The sequence below is a fragment of the Diadema antillarum genome, unplaced genomic scaffold (genome assembly GCF_040938485.1).
Source record: "Diadema antillarum isolate AM-2024a unplaced genomic scaffold, OU_Dant_1.0 seq00000239_RagTag, whole genome shotgun sequence".
Taxonomy (NCBI): Eukaryota; Metazoa; Echinodermata; class Echinoidea; order Diadematoida; family Diadematidae; genus Diadema; species Diadema antillarum.
The window spans coordinates 1,237,642-1,262,389 of record NW_027271286.1 but is presented as its reverse complement, the minus strand read 5'-3'; the positions used below and the strand labels follow the sequence as shown (position 1 = coordinate 1,262,389).

At 39.3% G+C, this 24,748-nt stretch overlaps 1 protein-coding gene across 1 annotated transcript in view; it reads right to left on the bottom strand.

The window, feature by feature from the left end:
- The window catches only part of LOC139729444 (RB1-inducible coiled-coil protein 1-like), a 41,646-nt gene extending 21,237 nt beyond the window's left edge, over window positions 1–20,409 (bottom strand). The window contains exons 1-8 of the mRNA XM_071640369.1: window positions 20,240–20,409; window positions 11,690–11,842; window positions 8,127–8,253; window positions 6,272–6,442; window positions 5,625–5,740; window positions 4,325–4,550; window positions 3,260–3,368; window positions 1,389–1,507 (exon numbers count right to left, since the gene is read on the bottom strand). Coding sequence (XP_071496470.1) covers window positions 1,389–1,507; window positions 3,260–3,368; window positions 4,325–4,550; window positions 5,625–5,740; window positions 6,272–6,442; window positions 8,127–8,253; window positions 11,690–11,757 — 936 coding nt within the window. The 5' untranslated portion in view covers window positions 11,758–11,842; window positions 20,240–20,409. The remainder of the gene's footprint in view (window positions 1–1,388; window positions 1,508–3,259; window positions 3,369–4,324; window positions 4,551–5,624; window positions 5,741–6,271; window positions 6,443–8,126; window positions 8,254–11,689; window positions 11,843–20,239) is intronic.
- Window positions 20,410–24,748: the final 4,339 nt, after the last annotated feature.

Sequence of the window (24,748 nt, the reverse complement as noted above, 5' to 3'; positions counted from 1 at the left end):
TAAAATTGCTTACTTTGAAAAATATCACCACCTATCAGCAATGTATTTTTGTATATCAGTGTGTCAACAAACTTATGCCTGACCATTTTGTTCAATTGTTTGATATCAATCAGAATGTGCATAATTACAATACACGCTCCTCGTCATTAATGCATTTGCCCAGACCCAGAACCATGTCTTACCAACATAATATTCGTTTTGTGGGCCCCAAGAAATGGAACAATTTATCTAAAGACATAAGAAATGCACCATCTCAAAATTGTTTTAAGATAAGACTCAAGAGAAAGTTGTATTCATCCATATAAGGTAGTCTATAGTGAGGGCTGCTAAATTTCTCTTGATTATACTAAAATGAAATACATGTACATGTATGTACAATGTTGCCTTGTTTGTTATAGTATTACAAGTGTGTGTTTTAGGTTCTCTTTACCTCTCCTTAATGTATTTTTTTCTTTCTTCTCTTTTCTTTTCTTTCTTTTTTTCCTTCTTCCTATCTGTTTTCCCTCCTGCATCCCTAGCTTTAGTCTCTTGTGTATCTGTACTTTGTCTTGTAAATATGTGTATTTTAAACAAAAATGTCTTTTTAGCTATGTTTCAATCAGATTCAACTACATTTTCAAATGTTAAAGGTGCACTCACTTCAAGCTGTGCTTACTGAGTTGTCACCTCCAGTTTGTCATTACTGAATTGTTACTGCTGTTTATACACGAATTGATCTGGAAATAAATGTTCTATTGAATTGAATTGAATTGAATATCTGATTTTATTAGCATTCAAACTCTGCACTTCTTTCATCAACAATGCCCACCGCAAATTGTCAGCTTAACCTGTTCCACACTGAATTCTGAAATGCCCATGGACCTAATACGCAGGCTACCAGGTTCCTGTACAGAACGGGTTAACTCTTACATTGTACCTGTCAGAGGCCAGCCAAACTATGTAAAGATGTGGCACTTGGGGACAATAACACAGAAATGGGATTTCAAGAAATAAAGGCAGAGACTCCAAGTCTCCCATTTTCGACGGGAGATCTCCCGCCGAAAACCCATTTTTGCAAAATCTCCCGTTCTCCCGCTTGAGATTTAATTTCTCCCGCCCTGGCTCTGTGTCTCGCGGTGAAAAGGATTTCTTACTTATTGCTATCGTATGTTGAGAAAATAAGCCTTAGATAGCTATAGCACCAGAGAGCATCTAACGTTAGAACCCTAGGAACTTCACTCTTCCCACACATGAACTTGGAGTCTCCCAATTGCTGGGGGTTTCAGGCGGGAGAATCTCCAGATCAGAAAGTGCTTGGGGTTGGGGTCTCTGTAAAGGGCATGACTCAAGAGCACGTAGGAACATTGGTCTGTTCATGCAGGTTCTAGGTTCAAGACTACATGTCATACCTGAGCCATCTCCGCCTGCTCTGTCAGCAGCCTGCGGGCTTGCAGTAGCAGCTGCTCCAGCCCAAATAGTCTCTCTCCCAGACCCTTGATTTCTTTCATTCCTGGATTGCTGACCGCCTCTGCAAAATGACAACAGGTACAACTGTAGGCAGTGCTGACATGCAAATTTACATGAATTTACCTAAACTTTTCAGTTCACCAGAGATCATTCACAAGTCCCTTTGCACTCTGCAATGCCTCGAGCAACACCTCAAGCAACATGCGGTCCATCATACATTGCATATCAGAAACTTTCTGAACCACCCAGAGATTCAAAAGCAACAGAACATCCCATCAACATCTCCACCAACAGATAACCTTTTTGAACAAACACATCAAGCAAATAGCACCTGAGGATCTGAGAATCCAACCAACAGGCCCACATGGGAAAAATCAATTGACCAAAACATCAACATAGATCTTCAAGAATCAATGAAAGACATGATATACACAGAAACGGTTCTGATGCTTTTGAGATCCTAGGCACTGAGGCAATATTCGCCACAGTCTCTGCCAATGAGATATGCAGGGCCGGCGGAGCGTTTTCAAAAGTGTGGGGGCCCACTTCCGGGTTTCATGAGCTAACAAGCAAAAAAAAAAAAAAAAAAAAAAGGGTCCTCAGCTCATCTGTGGAAAAACATAACCATATTGCGCTCACACATCAAGATCTCTATCTATTTCTATCTGGTGACTTTACATCCGTGTTAAAAAAAGTGTGGGGGCCCAAAATGATGACACCTTATGTATTCCTTTGTATGGTGCACAAAAAGTGTGGGGGCCCCGAGCCCCCTTGGCCCCCACGGTTCCGCTGGCCATGATATGTTACACCACCATCAACATCAGATGAGCATTGAATACAGGACTCATCTTTCTCTATCAACCAACATCCAGTCAAACCAAAAGTCTGCTTCCTAACATGCTTCCATGCAGCAGTCTTCAGCAGGGAAGAAATTGTTAAAAATCACAATAGGAACCTCCCCAGCAATACACAAGTACCTCTCCCCTCATACGCTCAGTACATGGTCAACATCTTCATGGAAAATTGTAAGATGATAGTTTTACTACTATTTTTTTTTCTCTTGTTTCATGGGGGTGAAAACTTTAATACTACAAGTGTACTTCAGAAACGTGTTGGTGTGGTCTTTACGAAGTACATGATTGCTGTTAAAAGCAAGTCGGAGAAGTAGCGTAATTCATCTTATCACTGAAAACACAACATCATCAATCATCTACATTGTACAACAGCTCGCAATGAATAATCTACATATGAATTTATTTACATTCATTCGGTCTTCTACCTCAAGCTCTGGAGCTAGCTGTACATGTGTAGGTTTGAATATGATATTACAAACACCTCCATGCTGAAGACCACAGCTCAGATTCATGTCATTATGTTTAATACTATGGTCAAGAACAGATATTGATTTCTCTTAAATATGATGTACAGTTGAACATTTACCTCCACCTACGGATGATAAATTTTTGTCGTCTGTTTTTGTTGTTGCTGTTGTTGTTGTTATTGTTATTGTGTTTTTTTTTCATTAGCAATATCACTAAAAAACGAAAATTGATGAAATTTTCAGGATAAATACATCATGCTAAAAGGATTACATGTACATGATTAGCTTTTGGTGGTGATCAGGATCAAGACCCAGATCCCATATTCTTTTTGACAGACTTTTTTGACAGATCTTCATTTTTTTCAATGTTTCATTGATATTTGACTGATATTTTGACAGAGAGTTCAATGGCATTAGAGAGACCATGACCTTGGAAGAGGTTGCACTCTCAAAGGGCCTCTAGTTATGATGGAGAAGAGTGTGGTCTCTTACCCAGACAGGTCTTAATCTCGCCAGAGATTGTGTCGAGAACGGGTTGGCTGAACTGCTCTACCATCTTGGTACACTGCCCAGCCATCTGGTGCAAGGTGCTCCGCTGGTCCTAAAGGCAACAGAACGGGTGACAAGAAAGAGAGTTATAATATTTCTAGTATCTATGTCGGGCATACAACCACAGCTTTTCTTATTTATTTTTCTTTCTTCTGCTTTTACTCATGGTCTACAAGTGTGTATTTCAATATCTGAAATGGATGTAGATTTGCTCCCCATGTGATGCAAATGTCATTTCTATAATTGCCATATTCTTTACCCAAACAAACTGTCATACATGTTTACGGACACTGTTGGAAAATCACAATAGCAGAAGTTGGAGCAGTATCTCTATCTTTTCTTTGTAAAACACAATGGAAAATGTGACTCATTTGAACAGAAATGGGCTGATACATGTATCTTACCATTCAGAAAACATACTTCAGTATAAAAAGAAGTCTTTACAGCAGATTGTGTTGCGGTTTCTTCAAGAGTATAAACCAACTCCCAAAGACATCTGATAGTATTTTTCACACATCATCTGTGTGCAAGAATACTCAAACTGCGGACAGCAGGACTGTCTGTGGTAGTAGACGGGTTTGCACACTTTGAAGTGGCATTTTGGCTTGTCATCTGCTACAAATCCATAGGGAGAATCTGCCAATCCATACACTGAAAAGGTTAAAAATCATGATGATGATGATGATGACTATTAGCATTACTATTAAATACAATTGTTGTTGTTGTTATTATTATTATTATTAATTACTATTGTCGTTGTTATTAATATTATTTACTATTGTTAGTGCTGTTATCATTATTATCATCATTATTATTAATAATAATATTATTATTATCATTATTATCATTATCATTATTATTATTATTATTATTATTATTATTATTATTATTATTATTATTATTATTATTGTTATTATTATTATCATTATTATTATTATCAATTCATTTATTTATCTATTTATTTATTTTATTTTATATCATTTATTTATTTATTTTTTGTCCCCTCACCTGTCTGCTGATCCACATCATGAGGGTGACCTCCCCGCCCTGGGGTTCCCCCTCCTCAGAGGAGGAGGAGGACCGGTCACCCCCCTGGAGACAGGGGAGCAGGGGGGTCTTCTCTAAGAGGCTCAAGATGTGGGTAAACTCCTCCAGCCGCTGGACGTAGTTCGGCCTCTCCTTCAGGAAGTCGACCATGTTCTGCTGAAAGACCTGCGCTCTCTGCTGGAAGGCACTACAGTCACAGTAAGGAGAGCAGCAAACATTAACGCTCTGGTTCCCAGACACTCAACATTTCTTCTCACAGATTGCCATGAAATAACGACAATGATAATTTACCATTAAAAAAAAAAAAAAACCAACAACTATTAATAATGGCTAAACCCTGTATGTGCCCAGGCAGTTAATGGCTTAACTTGACAAGCTTTTTCATCGTGATCACTATCTAGTAATCCATCAAAACTTACACTAGTTGTAAACTTAGCAAACCCACTCAGATGTACCACTGTGCCTCCGTCGAACAGGAAAGCTAGGGTGATACAACAGGAATTTGGAGAGTATGTAATCTCTATTCATTTACAGTTACTTCCCAGAGATCTCTGCCAATTGGTGAATGAAGCATACACCCGGCTATATCAGGTTGAGGTTTCTTTCCATAAAGTGGATGATATCATTTCTAAGTGACTCCAGTTTCTTGATGACATAGTTGTCACAGAATCATGGACTGTCTCTCAGAATACATCACAAACTGAGAAATCACTAGGTCGTACAAGAGAATACAATTGTGTTACTAAATATGCAGTTACTGGCCTTGGGTCCTTCTGTGATTCTTATTGTAGCAATAAGAATCACAGAAGGACCCAAGCATGATATTCCATGATTCTGGTCTTCTAGGGCATCGTCACAGGTAGGTGAATTGCCGTTTAACCCATTGATGGCGGATTAATTTTGCTACAACATGCATTTCCCATAGACTCTTGCCCAAGTATACTCGGGACTTGTCCTCAATGGGTTAAGAGTCACTGCAAAAGATTTTTAAATAAGTATGATTCCTTTCAAAGAAAAGCTTGCAAGTTCCCAACTTGGTGATGATAAATTTTGCATTTGTGTTGCAGAAGGGGATCATCTTTTTGTCTTTTTTTTTTAGGTGGTAGTGGAAGGTAACAATTGGAGTAGTGTTTCTCAGTGAAAAAGTGCTACAGTGGAAAAAGACCCTTATCACAACACTTGCTGTCATCATCCCTAGTTTAAACCTCTGGCCTTGTGTACAGAAAGAGCTGGATGAGAGAGAGAAAGAGTTCTTTGGCACCTGGTAATGTCATCGAGGTTTGCGATCACGGCCATCCAGCCCTGCTGCTGTAGATGCTGGTTGTGTATCAGACTCTCACAGAGCCTTAGCTTCTCCTTCGCCACCTCGTGGAATTGCTGGAACATTTTTAAAGATTGGAAAGGGACACATTAACACTTGACATGCAATGAATTTATTCATAAATCTACCAGGTACAATATTTACAAACAGATTTTCAAGGATTGTTATCCCTATCACTGAGTACAACTTTGAAACAGGTAAATACAAACAATGTATGTACCAGAGTACAAGAGTGCGACACTGAAAATACACTTCCTAAAGAAATTTGGTAAAATTTGTTTTGGTGGGGGTTTGGGGGTGTTTTTTTGGAAGTTTGGTATTTTTCTGGCCTTTTGAGCACTCAAACAGAGTGGACATGGAAATTACAAATACCGTGTATCATTTTCATTATTAAAATCTGATTATCAGTTTACAAGTTTCTAAATCACACTATTCTTTTATGTGTTGTTTGTATTTTTATTTACTCAAATCATTTCTGTTATTAAAGTAATTCTTGACTTGTACTTGCAAATATATATTTGCTGTTTTTAAACCATTTTTATATGAAGTTAGTTGTATCTGGTTGTCACCAGCGACAACCTCCTCACCAGTGCCAGTTGTGTGCGTGCCACTACGGCGCTGTAGCTGGGAGGCAGGTTCTTCAGTCCCTCCACCTGGAGTCTGAGGTTGTCCTCCCCAGCCTGGGACATGCTGGTCACCACCGGCGGGTTGGCCGACTCGATGGTTCCCTTGCTGAACAGGAAGATGGGGTTCGTGTCCTGTGGGAGGGTCAAAATCAATAGCTTAACTGATTAATCGATCAACATCTGATTTGTTTTATCAACAACTCTACATTGATTCTTTGAGACATTGCATGTTTAACCCGTTGAGGACGGGCTGATTTTGCTACATCACGCATTTCCCACAGACACTTGCCCAAGTATACTCGGGACTCGTCCTCAATGAGTTAACTTGTCCTTAAAGCTTTTACAAGAAAAACTTACCCCAAAGCACTCACTAATTTGAACAAACAGTATAATGAAACAAGCAGAAAAAAACACTTACACGACACTCACACAGCCATAGTGTGTAGAAGCTGGCCATTTCAAATTTCAGTTTTGTTCAAAAAAGAACAGACCAGTCAGTTTCTTGAAAAGGTACAGTTGCACAAATAGTCAAACATTTTCAGTATTTCAAAAGATGAAGACCAATCTCATGTCTTTGACATTTCTCGCATGAAAACTGCAATGTGCGACATTTCACAGCAAATCATTTGGAAAATCATATTCCCTAGACCCACGCATCTCAACCTTTTTTTTTTAACCCCGAGACCCACTATGGCTCCTGCAGTATTTTTTTAGGCCCAGTCAGATCGAAAGTGAATCTTTTTTATTTCATTCTGGCCAACATTGCTGCCCGTTTGAAAGAGCTTTGCAACCTACATACTGGTGGGCCACAGACCACTGGTTGAGAAGCAATGCCCTTCATTGTAGACCACTACAGCTTTATCTGTAGGACACTATGACTAGTAGATGTCTTTCTTTCTTCGTCATTTTCAGTGTCAATCAGCTCTAAACTCTGTTCTCCTTTCAATGAAGATTAATAAATATATGCCCACTGTATAGTTTCAATATTCATTTTGGAGTGCATTCTATAAACGTCCCATTCATTGAAAGTGATTTGTTTATTGTTGTGTTTTAACCCTTTGTGTGCTTTGAATGATGTCTAGCAGAGAAAACCCCCATAGTGTCCAAGGTCCCAAGCATTCATTATACATTCAGGACATTCCAAACAAAAGTTCTCTGTTTATAACTGGTAAGGGAATGAGAAGTAGATCATGTGATGGCACAACACAGAGCAAAACTTTATGGAAGGTCATACTTTCATTGGGCCGTATACCTCATAATCACTCCTGTGTACAAGTAGGCCTTACCTACAGTACATTAATACCAGTTACGATGGTGTATTGAATATTTTCTCTACAGGTTTCATTCACATGTAGCACTTGTTGGAAATTAGTTTGATGTATGATCTCTTTTGTTCCAAGAGTGAATAAGCACTACAAGTTTCATAAAAGCACACACCTAAAAAAAAGAAAAAAAGAAAAGAAAAGAAAGCCTAAATCAGTTTTAACACTTCTTATGCATGGGCAACTAATATTCATTTGGCAAATCTGTGTTAACCCTGAACTGTTCCTGCTCTTTGCTTGCCTCAATTGATTGCATATGTGGCAATGTTTCAGCAAAAGTGAGCTCTACAGGAAGAGGGGAAGGACATCAACATTGTTAATCAAATTTGTCTCATTTAAATTTGACACAGACTTTGTCTGGTGCACATGCAGCCGATCCAAGAAATCACTTGGCTCAGCATATATACAAGTCAATGTAGCCCAGTCTGAAAATGTAGTATTTAAGTGAATTTGTCCATTAAATGTCCCACTCACTATGGTGTGGTCAGTCTTACCGTGCCAGCACTGTAGCTGCAGACCCGCATTTGAGGGTCAAGATTTTGACCACCGCTGATCAGGAGGACCTGTTTCTCCAAGGGTATGCCATAATCGTGGACCAGAGCCTCGTGGAGCTGCTGGACACTGCACAGACAAAACAGAAGCAGAAACTAGACATGTAGACCGTTTCACATGGGTCGAGAAACATACAGTAACTGCAATGCTGAATTACGATTACGATTAGAATTAACACACGATCGAGAAAGGTTTCGCACATTCTGCAATTTTGAATTTCAGAGTGAGGAGAGGAGTGGCTTCTTTCTGAATTCCCATCAGTCAGTCTTGAGCGGTTAGGCATGTGGTTTTTTCACTTCTGCGGAAGTGGTTAAAAGGTCACCATAAGCTCCAACCTACCCCCCTCCCCCCCCCCCCCCCCCCCCCCCCAATAAAAAAAAGGAAGTCAATCCATGCACATTCGACTGTTTCATTTTGTAATTCTGGAAAAATCGTCACTGGAAAACATCTCTGGCCCGTCATTTGAATTACGATTTGATTTACGATTCAAATCATCCTCCGCGATTCCAGTTTGCATACAAGTATCACGGCAAAAAATGCGTCATTTGAATGATGATTCTAGTGATGCATCACTGGAACCATGACTCAAAGTATGCACTCTAATCTTTACGTGTGAAAAGACTTCTAGATGGAAACACAGACAGACAAACATACAGACATGGACAGACAGAGATATGGGGAGAAAAGGATGTGAGTTTTCCTCCAAAAGGTCACGGTAAGGCCATTGTGGGAACTGCCATTGTTTTAATCACCCAGTGGTAGATTATCTTTACACACCCAGGAAGTACTACAGGATTATAAACAGTTCAGCCAGTGACAGCCATAACAATGCCAACGTCGTCCTGTCACCTATGTACAGTACATGTAGCACCAGACTCTGTTAAAATGTACAAGATCATACAAACAGACTATAGATGCCATTCGCATCATTTAATAGCAAAGTATGCTCTTGATGTTTGGCAGGGATCAGGATGGATCATTACATTGGCTCTGGAATATCATGCACAGTTTGTGGTGCAACAACATTTTTGCTTGATATTACTTGATAAGGTTCACAAAAACACTGCAGAATAAACAACTTTACAAAGTACAAATACTTGTTTTTGTTTTGTTTTGTTTTGTTTTGTTTTGTTTTGTTTTGTTTTGTTTTGTTTGTTTTTTTGCCAGTGTTTTCAGATACAACATGTACAGTCAAACCTGCCCTAGCGGCTACCAGTCAATAGCACATGCCATACAGTCATTACAAAGTACGGCCACTAAGAACCAAAAAGAAAAAAAAAAATACATCAGAGGGAAAATCAGGTTAAAGGACAAGTTCACCTTCATATCCCCACATAAGGATTGAGAGAATGCAGCAGTATTAGTAGAACACATCAGTGAAAGTTTGAGGAAAATTGGACAATCCGTTCAAAAGTTACGAATATTTTAAGTATCTGCGCAGTCACTGCTGGAAGAGAAGACTACTAGAGTGTATGATGTCACATGCGTACAACTATATAAGGAAAATAAAAAGAGAATTTCACAAAACTTTACTTTTTGAATAATGTGCACATTTCTTCGACTTGCTGCTGACGTATGTTGAGGGTAATATTATTTCCCCTGCCTTCTGAAAGAAAGAAGTCGAGTGTTCTTTTGTTATGCGAGAAAAATGGAAATATGTTGAATTTTCTTTATTCTTTCTTTATATCGTTGTACTCATGTGACATCACAAGCTATAGTAGTCTTTTCATTTAGCCGTGACTGAGCAGAAACTTCAAAAATTCATAACTTTTTAACGGATTGTCCGATTTTGCTCAACTCTCACTGATGTGTTCTACTACTATTGCTGCATTCACTCAACCCACATGTCTATAAAGGTGAACTTGTCCTTTAAAGACCCTGTCTATAGCAGCCACCTTTTTCATCTCCCTTCGGTGAGTGACTGCTCTGTACACAGGTTGGACTGTACAAAACTGAATGTGCTGTTAATATGGATGGCATGATGGCGAATGAATCTACATCCTATAAAATTGTCCAAATTTGGTATACGTCTTCTCCTTCACATCACTCATTGCACAAATGGTATTACAGGTTCTCCATTAGAAAGACATAGTTTCAAAATGAATACATAATCAACACATACAGATGTGAAATCAAACAGAACCCAGTTCGCTTTTGTTGATTTTGCAAAATAGACGAAGAAACACAGAATATTGTCCTACAATTGTACCTTTCCATCTGGGCTCCTTTTCTACAAGTATACTCTACTCCTCCATTGTGCACATACAGTACAATGTATGATACATAAATCAAGAAATGAGTTCAGTAAAGATGAATTGTGTTAATTGCACAATGACGTACAATGAATACATGTACCTGTATGTATCGTTCCAACGATCTCCACTGTGTTTGTAATGAGACATCCTATATTCTGTCTGTCTATCATTGTGTGTTTTGATTTGTCTTTTTCATGTCCTGTTCTTACTTTTTACGTGTGACTACAATACTCATGAAATATATATAGTGTATGTAAACTGTACATGTAATTGAATGAACATTTCATAGGGCAGCTGTAAATAAGAGTCATTTCCTTTCCGGCTGCTGCCTATCATACCTGATCACATCTGTACACTGTGCTGTATATTGTATTTGTCCTGAATGCTCTTTTACTGCATTTCTTTTTCATCTGATATGTTTGTAATTGTACACTGATGCCAATTATATGTGTGTATGTGTGTGTGTGTTGTTTTTCTTTTTATGTTTCCTGCTTTGGTAAAATAAAAGACATGAAACTGAAACAGAGACAATCTCCACTGCATTTTTTTTTTCTAGATTTGTTTAAATACATATGTACTAATCTACCATCAAAAGAGACTTTAATTATTTTAAGGAGATCAGAAAGCATGTTTCTCTCTCTACCCACATCCAGCATTCTCAACTCTTAAAGGGGCATTCCAGATGATTTTCATACTTTCACATCATGTAGTAAATAAATCAACAACTCCATGTGTAGATCTGTGGAATTTATTGTGGTCCTTGAGCAGAGAAACCAATACTCTCAAAATCCTTAAACAAATTACACTGAACAGCATTGATGACATAGGAGACTCACATAATTATTTCAGGAATGTACATTAGCAGTGTAATTCCATTACAATACTGTTTGCTTAACAAGTTCACCTGTGTAGAATCTATGCTATGCATGCCTTCTCTGTTTGTTCTGCTTCCTTGAGTCCCAACTCCTACATTTTTATGGTGAGGCTGCCATGTCATCATCCTTGTTCATTGCAATTTGTTATTTATAAATTTTGAAAACATTCTAATTCCTCATCCAAATCACTACAAATTCTGAAACTCTGTACCCAGTATTATAACCAATACCCTATAGTTATTCACATGCAAAAGTCTGAAAATCATCTGGAGGTCTCCTTTAAAGGACCAAACAGTTTGTACTGAAGTGGGCTTGACCAGTTCTGAGAATAATGGGGGCAAATCAAAAGTGATAAATGGTGCAACAGCGACCAACCTTTCCATGGTGAGCGCCATGTCCAGCGTCAGCATTTCGCCGGTGTTGACCAGAAACACGTACAGCATGGTGAGCCGGGTTAAGCTCTCGACGTTGGAGTGGACGCGGCTCCGAGTTTGTGATACAACGCTACGAATTGCCTGTAATCAAAGTCTAATGTTGGATATACGGGGAGATAGAAAGAGAGACACTTACAGAAAATTGGTACAGCAATACAAAATTGTAATTCCTGATTCGCAACAACTTAACACTATTCAACATTTTTTACTTAAAGGGACGCAGTCCTCACGAAATTTTAAAAAATATGTTGTTGTTGGTACCTCCAATGAACTACTTTCATCAAAAACAAACTTTCAAATCACCAAATAAGCTCGTACATTTCGGTTAAAAAAGTGTGACTCTGCAAATGAGCAAGTCTTGGCGGAGAGTCATACGTCATCGATGCACAACTCTTTCCAGCGGTGTTCTGCTCGTCATCCCTAGTTATTTATGAATACATGTTTACTATTTATTTTTATATTAATTGTTATATATTATATAAATAAGCTTGAAATATTTTGTTTGAAATAATAAAACCACATATTGTCACATTTTATGAAAAAATCAGATATGATCATTTTGAACACTTAAATTGGTTTTCTGAGGCACGGCTGTCAACTTGAGAGTAGGGCATCAATGACGTTGCACCTTTTGGCAGGCTCTTACACGATCGCTTGCAGGAATTATTTTTTAAAATTCGCGTACGGAGACAATTTTTGATGTCCACGCGTATAAATTGGTGAAAGGTTATATTTTTTACTCTTCTTAATTATCAGTACAGTGAAAATCTCAGGACTGTTTCCCTTTAAATCCATCCATGCAGTTTCATTACTTGTAACATGACGTGAATTAAGCAACTCATCTACTGCACTCCGAGCATAATCAAAGTGAACAGTTTGTAAAAATGAATTAAAACATGTATCAATAAGGACTTTTAAAAGACCAGAAATACAGTACATTGTAATGTGAATGAAAATGAGCAACAAAAAATCGGATTTCATCAGGATTTGAAGCTGAGACCTCCAAATTGTAGACCAATACCTTTACCAACTGAGCGATGGAAAGTTTCTAAAATCAAAAGAATCCATAAAATTCTGTTAATTTCATGAATAGCATTGACACACAAAAGCAACACAGTCCTAACCTTGTTACATGTACATGATCACATTTAAGACAAAAAGTAATCAAAATGCATTTCAGTTTCACATTCTGAGAGCTCTTTGGGCAAATCCAGCAGTTCCCTTAAGTAGTTGAAGTGACCACGTGAATTATGCAGTGCTGGATTATTCAGCATGCACAGTACGCTGCTCTTAAGCTTTCTGCCAGCTCATGAATAATAATCACATTTGCAGGATCCCAAAGGGCCCACTCACTAAAAACAGCAAAAAAAGCATTTGAAAAAGGCTATAAAGTCATATAGGCTCCAATGAGAGATAGTCATGAGTTTTGCAGGCTTACAGTGTACAGTGGATCTAGATACATGTACAATTGTAGCTGCAGACACTTTATTTCTTGCCTCTAGCACCAATTGTTAAAGAATGCTGGTTTCACTCAGTCTAAACAAACAGACAAGATAAAACAAGATGTGTATATCCAGGAAGGTTCACAACTTGAAATTTTAGTACCTACACGTACATTGTAGGTATTTGGGCAATTCCACGGTAACTCGCGTTACAAATAATGGGTACATTTTTGGGATAATGTGCCAATATCTTTGTAATTGGTAGGATCTACAAGTTACTTTTTTCATCATGGGTTAAGTAGACATACACCAACTAAATGAATCCAAAAAGAAAAATAAAGGACAAACATGTTGGGATTCTTGAATCATTTAATTTCGGTAACTCGCGTTACACAAAAAGGACATGGTCAATTCTATGAAGACCTCTTTTTGGAAAGTCTCCTCATACTAGACAATCTTGATAAAAGTTTTCCCACCTTGAATTGATAGTGGGTTAGGACTCATAAATTAACAATATCAAAGTTGAGTAACAATGACCTGGAAAAATGTAGGGAGCCTTTATGTCGGTAACTCGTGTTACGGTAACTCGCGTTACATTATGTCCACTAACACAGGGTAACACAAATTGATGACATACAATTGTTCTGATGGCACTGAATCTTGTGTTGAATATTCTGAGAGATGCTTATTTGTGTAGATAGTAAAACGAATAAATGTTAAACAAATATTTTACTAATAAACCCAATAGAAGAGTGTGTTTAAGACTAATAAGAGCTTCACTCCTCATAGAGACCTTGAATATGTTTGAATATATACTAGATGATTTAGGTGTATTATTACATTGTAAGTTTCAGAGTGTAAAGATGAAAAATGTTGAAAGTCTTTTTAAAACAAAACATAAAAGTATCAAACCCTATACAAGTTTATGAAACAGCTTACAATCTTTCAAAAATTCGAATCCTATCTTTGTGAGGAGTGAAAACTAGTACATTTCTTTGCAACTGATTGACAAAAAGACCAGTTCGTAATTCCACTTTGTGCATGAACAAAAAAAGATCATTTGTACCAACAGGCATTTTGGTTTGTAAATTCACTGAGATAAGCATCTGTGATGCGATGATTATTCATGCGATCCTTTATCTAAATGATGCTTGCCAGCACATCCACCTGACAGCAAGAATGGTATTTTGCAATACATGTATAAACGGAAATAAGCTGTTACTGCATTCAATACAAAACAATGAAATGGATGCCTGCTAAATTATAAACTGATGGGAGTATTCTGATCCCCTGATCTAAATGCAAGTTCATTCTTTTTTTGAACAGAAGTTCCATAAATTGTTATGTCATGCAAGCTTATGCATTATGTTGCTTTGAAAACAAGTGAAGTGCCGAACCAATTGAGAAAAAAGAAAGGTCATTTGTACCAATGTGTACATGAGCTACAGTGTATACGAACTGGCTTATTACCCTACATCGACGTAAATAAGCACTGAATTTATCAGTGTTTTAGTAGTAGCCATGATAAAAAAGTCATGGGCATATATACTCAAGCAGTATTCAAACTTACGACCTCCTGATCACCGGACAGGCGTCATTTCCACTAGACCACCGTGCTTTCGCCCGACAGCAAGTGCTGGTTCTAATCCTTATAACATGCAGTGGGTACTGCGTAATTATTCAAATTCATGAAATTCTTCCGTTGAGATGTTTTCATTGCAACTGATTGAGAAATTGCCCTACATCAACGTTAATAAGCTCACTGAATTGATCAGTGTTTTATTAAGTAGCCATGATAAAAAAATCATGGGTATACATACTCGAGCAGGATTCGAACCCACAACCTCCTGATCTCCGGACAGGTGTCATCTTCAGTAGACCACCGAACAAGGATTAGAACCAACACTTGCTGTGCTTTATAGCATTCTGTAATAAAAATTCTGTAATACTGATGCAGGAAATTCAAAAGATAAATTTAATGGTCTCATTCACTGCTGGATACATGTACACATGCAGTGAAAGCCAGGCTAGACTCTTCAATGTGGCATGTGATCAGTGGCCTTGATGCTAATCACAGTTTATTAGGCTGCCCTCCTTTGTTTCAGTCCAGCATAATGTGTATAGCACTGCATTTGATTGTTTTCACCACAATCTAGCTCAATTAAGTACTAAAATTTGCTTCTGTTGGGGGAAACTTGTGTTTATAGTTGGTAACTCGCGTTACACGCCGGTAACTCGCGTTACATGGTAACTCGCGTTACACTTTTCATTGACATTTTTTAATGTGATAACAGTGTTTATTCAAGTCAACATCCTGTGTACAGTATCAGGGTGTGATGAATTTAGAAAATTATGATTCCCAACAAATTACCTCCACTGCTTCCTTCAGAATGAAAAATATTTCTTGTTTCGGTAACTCGCGTTACATGGCTCAAGGGCTGAACTTTCACGTGGTGATTAGAATTTTTTGAAGTTGGCATAAAAATTTCCTCATGGGAGACTGAAGTAGAACCAATTTGCTTCTTTAAAATAAATTAATTGAAGTGCTAGCAGAATTTTTCTATTAAAAAAAATTATATCAAGTTAAGCATGCATTTTAGCAATTTGGATGACTGAAAATTGTCTTCAACATTTGTAGCTGTTTCTCGGGGAATATTTGACCGATTGATATAATTCTTTGAGTTTCTTTAACTTCAATATATGGGTAATACATAATGAGTAATTCTTTTGCAATATGATAAAGTTGAAATTTTAGTGCCATGTCCACATTCCCATGGAATTGCCCATTTGCATTCAAGAAAATGAATTTGAATCCCATCTCCGAATTGTAATTATAACCTTGGTAACTCAAATCTGAGCTAGACATATCTTTTCCCAGCAAATAGATGAAAAATGTGTGACATATTGTGACACATGTGCATTGAGGTAGCCAGGTGCCTTTGAATGTTCAACAGATACAATGGCACTAAATGTTGTCCATCACCATCACAGAGACTCCAACCCAAAGCACCTTCTGATCTGGAGATTCTCCCGCCTGAAACCCCTTGCAAACGGGAGACTCCCAAGTTGATGTGTGTGAAGCGCGAAGTTCCTAGGGTTCTAGATGCTCTCTGGTGCTATCGAAGGCTTATTTTTTCAACATACAATATTAGCAATAAGTAAGAAATCCTTTCCAACGGGAGACACAGAGCCAGGGAGGGGGAGAAATTAAATCTCAAGCGGGAGAACGGGAGATTTTGCAAATATGGGTTTTCGGCGGGAGATCTCCCGTCGAAAACAGGAGAGTTGGAGTCTCTGCCATCATCATCACCATCATACTGCGTTTGAAAATGGGGCACGCACAAAGGGCACACTAAAGTCGCAGTCACACTACATGAAACTATGCCAACTTGCATCACCCGGTATTTTGCTTCGCATGTAGTTTGGGCAGTGTGACCGCAAACTTCCTGCAAAACTTTGTATGCTCTTGGAAAGTTTCTCACTTCTCGAGAAACTTGCATAATTTTGTGCAGTGTGACAGCGCATTGCTGAAACTTCGAGAAGTTGGTGGCGCAGTGATAGATCCATTCATTTTGTTAAATGCACATTTTGTATTTTTTTGTACGCTGCTGCATTTACATTTTTTCATCTTGCAAGAGACCGAAATTGCAACTACAATGTACATGTAGTTTCCTGTCACTGAAACTACTTTGTATGCATAGTTTTTACTTAAGAGTGACCACATGCTCAAACTTTTGTAAGTTATTGGAAAGCAAACTGCATAATTTTACAAAGCTCATGAGAGTGAAGTGTGGAGTCCCTTGCAGATGAAAGTCTTAGAAATGCTCTAGGGCTCAAGATTCTCTGTGGTGTTGCTTTTGCCATATTTTTTACCACAGCGAACAAGCCGTTATCCATGTACGAACGTCTCAGGCCGCATTTTATTCAAGTTTGCCTTTAAAGACTCATTTATGAGTTTCCTCGGGGGGGGGGGGGGCTGAATTATGCCTTTGAATATCACTTTAAGCAGCATTTGGCATCTGGAGAAAATCACATCCAATCAGCAGAGCTGTTCAAAAAAGGTCTGCACCTAATAATAGTCATACACTAACAACCAATGGGGAAATTTGGCAGGTCCATTGGTCAAAATGACAAACTGATTTATTCAGAAGTTTTTCACTGGTTAAACTTTCTATTACAGGATTATGAATGCCAATCTCATTCGTAGGTCTCAAAAGGCACTCCACTGATGCATTTGAACTGCTTTAACCCTGGACCTTTTGACTGCCCATATTAACAGCATGAGGGTCTTTGGAAAGGCTAACTAAATGTACCACCCAACATGATGAATCAAGGGATGTTGACATCACAGTGTTTCAGAGCACATTGAATTATCAAGTCAAACATGAAAGGGATAATGAACATTACCTACAAACTTTCTGAACTGCAAATGCAAAAGAGTGTCCACAATAAATTGGGGTGAAATGTGATGGAAATGTGTGCTTGGAATGGACAAAAACTGCAAAATGTGTGTCTCTTCTCTAAAATATTGCAAAATGTGGGCGCATTCACCTTAATTGGAGACTTCTGAATGCATCTCTGCAGTGACATCTGTGAAGGGAAGATGATTGCAAACAGTCTTGGCAGAATGTCAAGCCTTAAATGGATTAATAGTTGGCTAGCCTCTAGAATTGCATGTTTGATTTGATGATTGTGGCTGCTTTAAACAGGTCATAGTCTACATGAAGCTTGATGTGGCATTGACAATATCCTGGGATGGGGAATTCCACCGACACGACAGCCGGATGGTATTTGGGAAATGAGTCTGTCTCAGCAAGGACGTGCTTGTACGATGTACAAACACACTGTACATGTAATTGTCTCAGTAAAGAGTAGTCTACCTCCGCCCAAGAGGTTATGTTTTTGTCAACATTGGTTTGTATGTTTGTTCATTTGTCTGTTTGCAAAATAACTTAAAAAGTTGTGAATGGATTTGAATGAAACTTACAGGAAAATTTACGACCCAATGAACAGATGCTTAAATTTTGGTTGTGATCCAGGAATTTGTACGAGTTTTTGAGGAATTTTTCATCTTTAGGCAAATAGGGTCGATGAACTTGGGAGTTCAAGGTGCGAGCATACGAGGCTTGCATCCACACAGCAAAGCAAGTGCTCAGCTCAAGGTGCTACGCAGCAGGAAGCTGATGAGGTAAACACAAGGCTTTTTCATCACTGGGAGATTGGGCGATTTTCAGCATGCATGTATGGGTGGAAATGAGCTGCTTTGCGGAGGTCTGCGCTCTCCGACTGCTTATCTGGTTTGTCATTGATTACTCAGATAAAAAACCTGCACCAAGTTTTGACAGCACGCAATAGCATAAACTACACATTGTAGGTTACTACAAGCAGTCAGCAGTCAAATTTTGGGCAGCGTTATGGTCGAAGTATGGGCAGCCTGCTAAATATGTTTTCACGACTTTTGACCAATCCTGACGAACTGAGTTACTATTGGATGGAATTACCTATCGTGCAGTCAGATTTGATAAGTTAGAAATTCTAGACCCGTTTCTTCCAAGGCAGTGTATACAACCACACGCGTGTGTCTTTACCATCCAGCCACACGAGTGTGGCTGTACCTGTAGCCATGGCCAGAGTTGCTGGATACAGCCACACTCGTGGACCCGTGTGTACATACCACACACACGCAGAAGCTCCATTGCGTAGCGGGGAACACGCTGTGTGTGGCCACTTCAACACACGATGAGCCTACCTTCTAGATTAACCTTCGTGTTCCCCGTTACGCAATAAAGCCCCCCGTGTGTGCAACATGTACACACACGTCCACACGCGTGTGGTTGTATACACTTCCTTCTTTCCAAACCCCAAAATATTTCCAGCATGATTTACATGTAGTATCTACTACTACTAGCGCCTACAAATGTAAATTATAGAGTAGATACTGTAACACAATCATATCAGTTCGGGAAACCCACTCACAAGGGGGGCCCCTCCTTATAAGTAACCCGTCCCCCTTATAAGTAACCCCGTCCCCCTTATAAGTAACCCCCGGGGCACCCCTTATAAGGAGTCACCACGCTTTTTTGCAATGCAACGCGAAAATGAAAGGACTGCGGCAATTCGCTTGATTATGTCCATAAAGCTTCACAAGTTTCCTAGTTACTCACGAAATTTGAGCAAAATCGGTTTGAGGCATCATATCTAAAATCATGGATTTAAATGCGATGTCAAACGACCCATGCGAATGCTGAAATGCGAGCGATTACTGGCGTGAGTGTCGCCAGGCGCGGCGGCGCGGCAATGCTTGAGTGCAGACGTGGCGACTGAGTACGCACTCGAGCATTGCCGCCCCGCCGCGCCTGGCGACACTCACGCCAGTAATCGCTCGCATTTCAGCATTCGCATGGGTCGTTTGACATCGCATTTAAATCCATGATTTTAGATATGATGCCTCAAACCGATTTTGCTCAAATTTCGTGAGTAACTAGGAAACTTGTGAAGCTTCATGGACATAATCAAGCGAATTGCCGCAGTCCTTTCATTTTCGCGTTGCATTGCAAAAAAGCGTGGAGACTCCTTATAAGGGGTGCCCCGGGGGTTACTTATAAGGGGGACGGGGTTACTTATAAGGGGGACGGGTTACTTATAAGGAGGGGCCCCCCTTGTGAGTGGGTTTCCCGAACTGATATCACATCAGGTCCTCAGCTAGCCAGCTATATGCAGCTCAGCACTAACGTTTAACTCAGCCTCATACTCATAGTCATACTGTAAAGCAAGTGTAAATTACACACTAACAATCAAATTATTGTATTCGAACATTGCATTGTGTATGAATAGGATGGCCTACCAAAATTAGCAAAAGCATATTGAAAAATATTGGAAAATACACATTGTTATTTCTCCTAGCTAACTCGTAATAATTTGGAAATCATTTACAGTGTAGATCTACTTATTTATGTACATGATCTACAAAAGAAACCCCCTCGCATTCAACGGGAGACAATGACGATGGTGAATCAAACACAGAAATCAACACGTGGGACTACGATTACCTGAATCCATACGCTACGTGACTGTTGCCATCCGAGGTAAACAATGCAGCAATTTCCCCGCTCTGAGAGCAATTTGAGCGACTATGGTGAAGCGGATGAAGAGCTCGAGAGAAAAATTCCCAACAACTAGGCTGAATACACTATCTTTCGAAAGTCTCCAGTAAATGTCGAGACATCCACCCCCTTATTTCAGTGAGTCATACTTTGACCTACGTAATGGATTATTCCCGCACTGCGAATTACATTTACCTACCGATCGTCACTTTTTCTGTGTTTCGTTTGTTCGTACATGAGCTAGCTCCCTCTACTGTCGGCGATCCAGATAATCAGTGTCCTTGGTAAAGAAAGAACAATTTCACTTCAATTCAATTCATTTCATTTCAGTGCAATGCAATTCAATTCAATTCAATTCAGTTCAATTCAATTCAATTCAATTCAATCCATTCCACTTCGATTCGATTCGATTCAATTCAATTCAATTCAATTTAATTCAATTCAAAGTAATATTAATTTCCTTCAATACCGATCGTTAGGCTATAACAATGAAATCAAATTGTGATGACAATCAGTATGACAATTGTGTACATTGAAGGAGATTGATAAACTGAAAGAACAAAAAAGCGACTTCTGCTTGTTCTACTCGTATCTACTATGTAATTCGAGCTTCTACTACCGGCACGTACTTGTACAGGGATGCTGAGGAAGAAGAGGGAGTAAGCAGAAGGAAAAAGGAACTTAACGAAAAGAAAGAGGAGGAATCAGAAAGGACAAGAATAAGTAGGCCTACTAGTAGAAGCAGGGAAAAAAAAATATGATGATGCATCTAGTAATTTTACACTTAAAGGGGACCTCCGGATGATTTTCAGATTTTTACATTTGAACAACTATAGATTAGTTGTACTGATGACAGAGTTTCAGAATTTGCGATAATTGGGATGAAGAATAAGAATATTTTCAATATTTAGAAAAATTGCAATGAACAAGGATGATGACATGGCAGAGTCACCATAAGAATGTATGAGTTGAGGATCAAGGAAGCAGAACAAAAGAAGAAGGCATGCATAGATTATACACAGGTGAACTCGCAAGCAAGTGGGATAATGGAATTACACTGCTACATTTCTGAAATGTGTGAACCTCCTATGTCATCATCCTTGATCAGTGTAATTTGTTTAAGGTTTTTCAAAGTATTGTTTCTTTGCTCAAAAACCACAATAAATTCCACAAATCTATACATGGAGTTGTCAATTTATGTACTACATGATGTGAAATTGTGAAAATCGTCTGGAATGTCCCTTTAAGTCTTAAAGCAATCAAAATTTGAATAACAAAAGATTATCTGCACTATTAATGCAAGCGTGATTATAAGTATGATGTACTAGCAAGCTGATTTTATTTGAGACAACAAGAAAAGTTGAATTAAACTGAAAGCATTTTTTTTTTTTTTGCCCGAGTTCCTTGATTACTATTCGATGAAGATAGGAGGCCTACTAGGAGCATTATTGAACGTCTGTATATTCTTTCCAGTTTCAGCTGATTTGCACACAATGGAAAACAACGTACATGCTTTTTAACATGCATGCTCACAGGCCTACATTGTCATAGGAAATGGGAAGGAAATTATTTTGACATTGATTATCATCAGCTCAGCATCGTTTTCATAATCGCAGCTGACACCGTCTCTCTTATGAACAGCGTGTAAAAGCGGGTAATTCGCGAAGGATTACCCTTCACACGTAAGACATTTCAGGGGCCGATCATTTTGTGCTGTCTTTGCAAGAAGATAAAGAAAGTCAACGTTTTCTATCATTCTACATGCCTTATTTGCAGAAGATGTGACAAGAGATCTTCCGATAATATATTTTTTTCTAACATTATCCAGTACTACTACAGATGCTGGATGATGATCACCGAGCGAAAATTGTCGGACGAGCAATCAATTGTAGAAAAAGGCCTCAGTGTCAGGTAATGCAACATAAATCTAAATGGCCATACGCAAGGGGCTATCTCACTGGCGTGAAACGTCGTCGCGACTGATGCAACTCGAATTAAGCCATACCCCCCCCCCCCCCCCACCCAACCCCCCCCCCCCCACAAAAACATACAAACACCACCATCAACAACAACAACAAACATACAAACAACAACAAACAAGAAAAGACAAAACAAAACAAAACAAATGGCCTGCGCTCTCACCAATTAATAAGGCTACTCCAAGGCGACGTCCAAGACGTCGCTAAACAAGGTGACAACTTATTCGCGCGGGAGTCTTCGCGACGCCTCCGATTCGTCTTTTCAATAGCGGAGAGGTCTCCGCAGACAGTGCACTACGTCTCCAGAGTATCGTCTCCGGTAGGTTGACATGGGTCTCCGCAAGGTTGCGAAGACATCTCGGAGACTTTACGTACAACTGTACAGTAGTCTCCGCAACTTGACCGCAACTTTGTGTACAATGGCGGCGTGGCGTCTGCGCCACGCTCCTGACCCTCGCGTTTCTTTTTCATCAATAGGGTCTTTGTAGCCCTCGTTGAGTTCGAAATGAACATGTAGAATTTATCTCTTTCTCGTGTCACCACTCTGGACTGGAATCTTTGCTGTTTGACTGTCTGAATTTTAAACTTTGGACTACTTCAAGATCTACTTTGGATACCCCAACCCTCTAATGGACAACTTCGGTGTGCTTCGCGTGGCGGTCCTCTGTAAATGCGCGTTGCAACGCGGCTCGCGCTTCATCGTGCCCATACACGTTTTTCCTCGTTTACTTGTGTGGGGTGAGTAACAATGCCAATGGATTGCTACAGTTCACAGCACCGTTACAAGCCTACAGTATCAACTTCATGGACTGACTGGAATATATCTGAAATAGCAGACTTCTCCCATGGCATTAGGATGCAGTAAGAGTGAGTTTCTTTGACTTTGACTTTCAAGTTTCAATCTTTTTTGCCCTGAACTTGAACTTTGAAGCGTCAGTATGCCTAACAATCGATCAAATTCAAGCAAGCCTGGCCCCGGGTCCGGCAGGCTCAGGCAGTCAGTGGATAGTGCCGATGCTGAGCATGATTCTGTTCCCCCCGAATTCACCCTGTTAGATCTACACAATAACATTTCTAATTTGTCAGACAGAATTTGTGGCAAACTTGACAAACTATCTGACGAAGTTCGCTCCATGGGGAAAAAAATTGAGGGTTTGGAGATCACTGTTGAATTCAATTCCCAGAAAATCGGCAAAATTGAAACGGAAGATCTACCCAGAGTGGAGAAGCGCACTAAAGACCTGGTATCAGAGCTGGAGAAAAAGATTACCCTCATGGAAATCTACAATCGTAAAAACAACCTCTTGTTTTATGGCGTCAAGGAGAGCCAGAATGAGGAGATCTACGATGTCCTGCGTCAAACCTTCATCACACTCGGTCTCGATGAAAGACGAGCAGCGGAAATTTCCATAGTAAATGCCCACAGATTACCACGTCGCAACAGATCAAATGATGCATCCCGAGGGTCATCTCAGCCCACGGGGTCCCAATCAGCTCCCAGCCCCATCATTGCCAAATTTCTCACCATTCCTGACCGAGATGCAGTGCTTAATGCTTTCGAGCAGTTACAGCGACAGCGTGGAAGAGCCTCGACCACTCAATCTGGGCCACCTCAGTACCCCAGGATCTCGGTGAGGACAGATCTACCTCCTGCCCTTAAAATGCGTCGCAGTATTCTAGCAACAGAAGCCTACAAGCTTCGCAGGGATAGAGGTGTCTCCACCAAGATTGTCCTTCAGGAGGATAAAGTTATTCTTAAATGGAAAGAGAAAGGCTCTACTAGATGGAATACCCATGAGGATTAAACTGCCTCTAAAGACGTAACCCTGCTGAACCTGAAAAAAAAAAAAATACATTTTCTCATGGTGTATCATTTGGTGCCAAGTTTGTTTGTTTTTTAAATTAGTCCTTCACTATTTCAGGTAAGGTTCTACACCTGACACATTTGAATATTCTTTAAGATTTCTCTACCTTGTCAAAAAATAAACAATAATGTGTTTAGTGTCAAGTTTTCAATGACATGTTCTTTCTTTGTTATCCTGACACTAAATAACAACACTGTGTATCCTGGGTGTTTATAGCCAGCCCAGGCCAAGTGGTGGCTGGAGATATTTTTTACATTTAACCTTGAATGCTTGTGTCAGATTTTGACATGTTTGCTAGTTTTTTTTACTACCACACTGCTGTGTGACTTTTTGTACATGTGCATATGTGTCCTTCCGGTTTTAGTGTTTTGTGTGTATAGTTCCCATGGCAACACCCACTATAATCTCCATTCAAATACAAGTGTATCTGGTATTTCGTCAAATGACTTACTGTTATTGAACACTGTAGTTATTACCAATGTCTATGGATAAATTGAATGCAATCCCTTATTGCAATCTATGCAATTGTTATGTTGATCCGCTGGTATGGAATGAATCTTACTCCTCTTGTATCTTATGTTCTGCTAATATATTACCTTTCAATCATCTTG